Genomic DNA, 2,729 nt, shown 5'->3' on the forward strand with positions numbered 1-2,729 from the left:
ACGTCTTCTTCTTCATCCAATGGCACTGTGTTTTGCCATCCTTTCGACTTCCTCTATTGTTGTTTTTGCTGATTGGGGGTGTTTCTTGCTTGTGGGCAAGCACTAAGGAGGTGGCCTATTTGTAAACATCCTCGACATTGGAAAGTTGTGTTTTCGTAATCCAATGATTGTAGCCACTGGGTGTTGTTGAAGTTCAGTATTATGCTTTCTGGTAGTCCCTAGCTGAGATCTACTTCGACACATATTCTGGTGAAGGTAAAAATTCCCTTTGGCAGTCTGTCATCATCAATATTTAGAAATTTCCCCAGGGTGTTCCGTATGGCTATTAAGACCTTGTGATGCCAGAAGTGTAATGGGAGGTTATGCAACCTGACCCAGACTGGTATCTTTGATACCACCATTGTGTTGGTGTCGAAATCTGGAAACCATGGAGTGATGTAGAGCCCTGCGTTTCCCCGTAACCGTGGCCCCTTATTAAGGATGAGTTCCTTTTCTTGTTTTGTGTTGAATCTTACTATAAAAAACCCCCTGGGGCATAAGTAGATTTCACAGTTTGGTGTCCAGGTGGTATGGATCCAGTGGTGTAGATCACCTGATTTGGGCTAGTAACCATTGAATCTACAGATAACAGAATGAGAAAATAGATCTGAGTATAAATCGTTTACCTCAGGCATTTCAATGGTGAGAGCAAGATTCTCCGATTGTTGTTCGACTATGTATGGCCCAGGAAGAACAGGGTTTGTTGTTGAATTGACTTGCGCTTTCACTTTACCCATCACTGCATCCTTGAAGGAGCCTGTGTCCTTGGAGTTGGATCCAGAGCATCCTCCTCGAAAACGAAGGTTAATGATGATGGTTGAATCTGTGGTTATATTGTATTCCTGAAGAGTGTAGTGGTCTTGTAGACTGCGTCCCTTGTGGATCAGATTCTGCCCTTGTTCTGGAATGATGAGAAGGTTCTGAATTTTATTTCGTACTTCCAGGATACTACTGCCCCTCCATAACCTCACGCAATAGCTTCTGCGTTCTGGTGCTTTTAAGAGGAGCTGTGTGAAGTCTGCCTCTACGAGATTTGTGCCCATCTGAGGTTGCTGCCTGACTGTTGCATGCCCATAGATGTGGGTTTTGTTAAGGCTTCTTGTTCTTCTAAGCATCTAATCTGATGGTTCAATCGCAGATCTAAGCAACTGACCGCCTTCCGTGCTAGGGATGCCCAATCCAGATCTGTGCATTGGTCTTTCATATGCATCTTGTACAAAATTGGGTATGTAGGAAGGATATAGAAAAAATGGAATTGCCCTTACTACGGTAATGATGCCTTGAAGTCTGCATGCTTTGGCCTCGTCAGCGATCAGGTTTACCTCCTGCCACACGACCGCAGCAGAGGTCTGGAAACTTAGATCAGGGCTGATCTCTTGCCTGATCTCCTTGACAGCTACTGTCTAGTACATGCAGATGATAGAGTTGGTTTGTCGGACGTCTATAGGGAAAGCTGAACCAGCTAAACCACTATCAATCGATTTACCAAATCCCGTTCCCAGATCGCCAAGATCTCCTGCATTTATTACACTTAAATCATATGAGGAGAACCGAGTTCGAACATAACACTCACATGTAGGTCCAAGGGGATCCGTTCCTCTCAGCAAAAGCTGGCTTCTATAGTCAAGTCTAGGGTCTTCCCGAGGGAGGTAACCAAGTCCGTCACAGCTTCCAGATATCAGAAGGTTGTCTTCATTACGAGGCCGCTTGGTCGTAGAGGCAAGGATCACAGCTGCACATCTGTTCCCATAGTGTTCTGCCATTCTTCTCAGTGATTTTTCCAGTTCAGCTCCGAGATCAATGTCGATATTACTTCAATGATGTAGATCTCTTAACTTTATTATTATTATTATTATTATAAAATGAATTAATATTGTAAACATATAAGCATTTAAAAACAAGTGTAACAAAGAAAACATAACAAAGAAACAATGAGCAATAAGTTATCAATGCATTCCAATAAAAATGGAATGAAAATAAAAATTCACAATTGTGAATATGACCATTTTATTTAATTAAATTGAAAAGAAAAAAGGGCATAACTATTTTGAGATAAATCTCAACCATATATCCCTAACTACTACTCTAAATATTATGTGGATATCTCCGTAGAGGTTAAATCTCTACCATCTATATAATACTTATTGATAATTAAATTAAAATTTTAAAAGTTTTATTCTAAATAGACATGCCTATCAACATAAAAACAATTTCAAATTTTTCATCATAATCATGACATAAAGCTTTATTCTTTATTTTCCATTATTCAGTTAGTTATTTGATAGCACGAGTATTAAATATCAAAGTGATTATAGATAAACAATGATGGTAATTTAAACTTTAAGTATAATATTAAAATACTTATAGTTTTTTTGTGTCAATTCAATTCTATTAATTCCAAAAAATTCTTTTACATTAGGATACCAGAGTATCAGCATACAATATTTACATTTCTAGTGTTACATACTAGATTAACTCATGCATTTTTCTTTTTTACCCTTTCTCCTTCTTACATCAGTCTATATTATAGAATTATCAGTCCTAGCTACGGACGGATATGTCTCCTGATTATTTTGAGAAAGTTCCCTAGCTATCAGATCCGGCTTAATCCTTATTTCTTTCTCATTATCTGAGTGATTTGAATAATGGGTGTGCTTTTTCTCACTAGTTGTTGACATAATCATCACAAA

The 2,729-nt window shown here is 38.5% G+C and overlaps 1 protein-coding gene across 1 annotated transcript; it reads right to left on the minus strand.

Annotated features, from left to right (window-relative positions):
• Positions 1–602: 602 nt before the first annotated feature.
• On the minus strand, positions 603–1,154 carry LOC149251741 (uncharacterized). Its single transcript, XM_089453977.1, has one exon. The coding sequence runs from the start codon at positions 1,152–1,154 to the stop codon at positions 603–605; it is 552 nt and encodes a 183-aa protein (XP_089310103.1).
• Between the last annotated feature and the right edge of the window lie 1,575 nt (positions 1,155–2,729).

Source organism: Pinus tabuliformis, chromosome 7 (assembly GCF_031772625.1).
Source record: "Pinus tabuliformis cultivar Carrire ecotype Pingquan chromosome 7, CPIR1, whole genome shotgun sequence".
NCBI classification, from domain to species: Eukaryota; Viridiplantae; Streptophyta; class Pinopsida; order Pinales; family Pinaceae; genus Pinus; species Pinus tabuliformis.

What these genes read in the sequence shown, in the direction of transcription:
- LOC149251741 (XM_089453977.1), bottom strand. Translation starts at nt 1,154, where the DNA reads ATGCTTAGAAGAACAAGAAGCCTTAACAAAACCCACATCTATGGGCAT.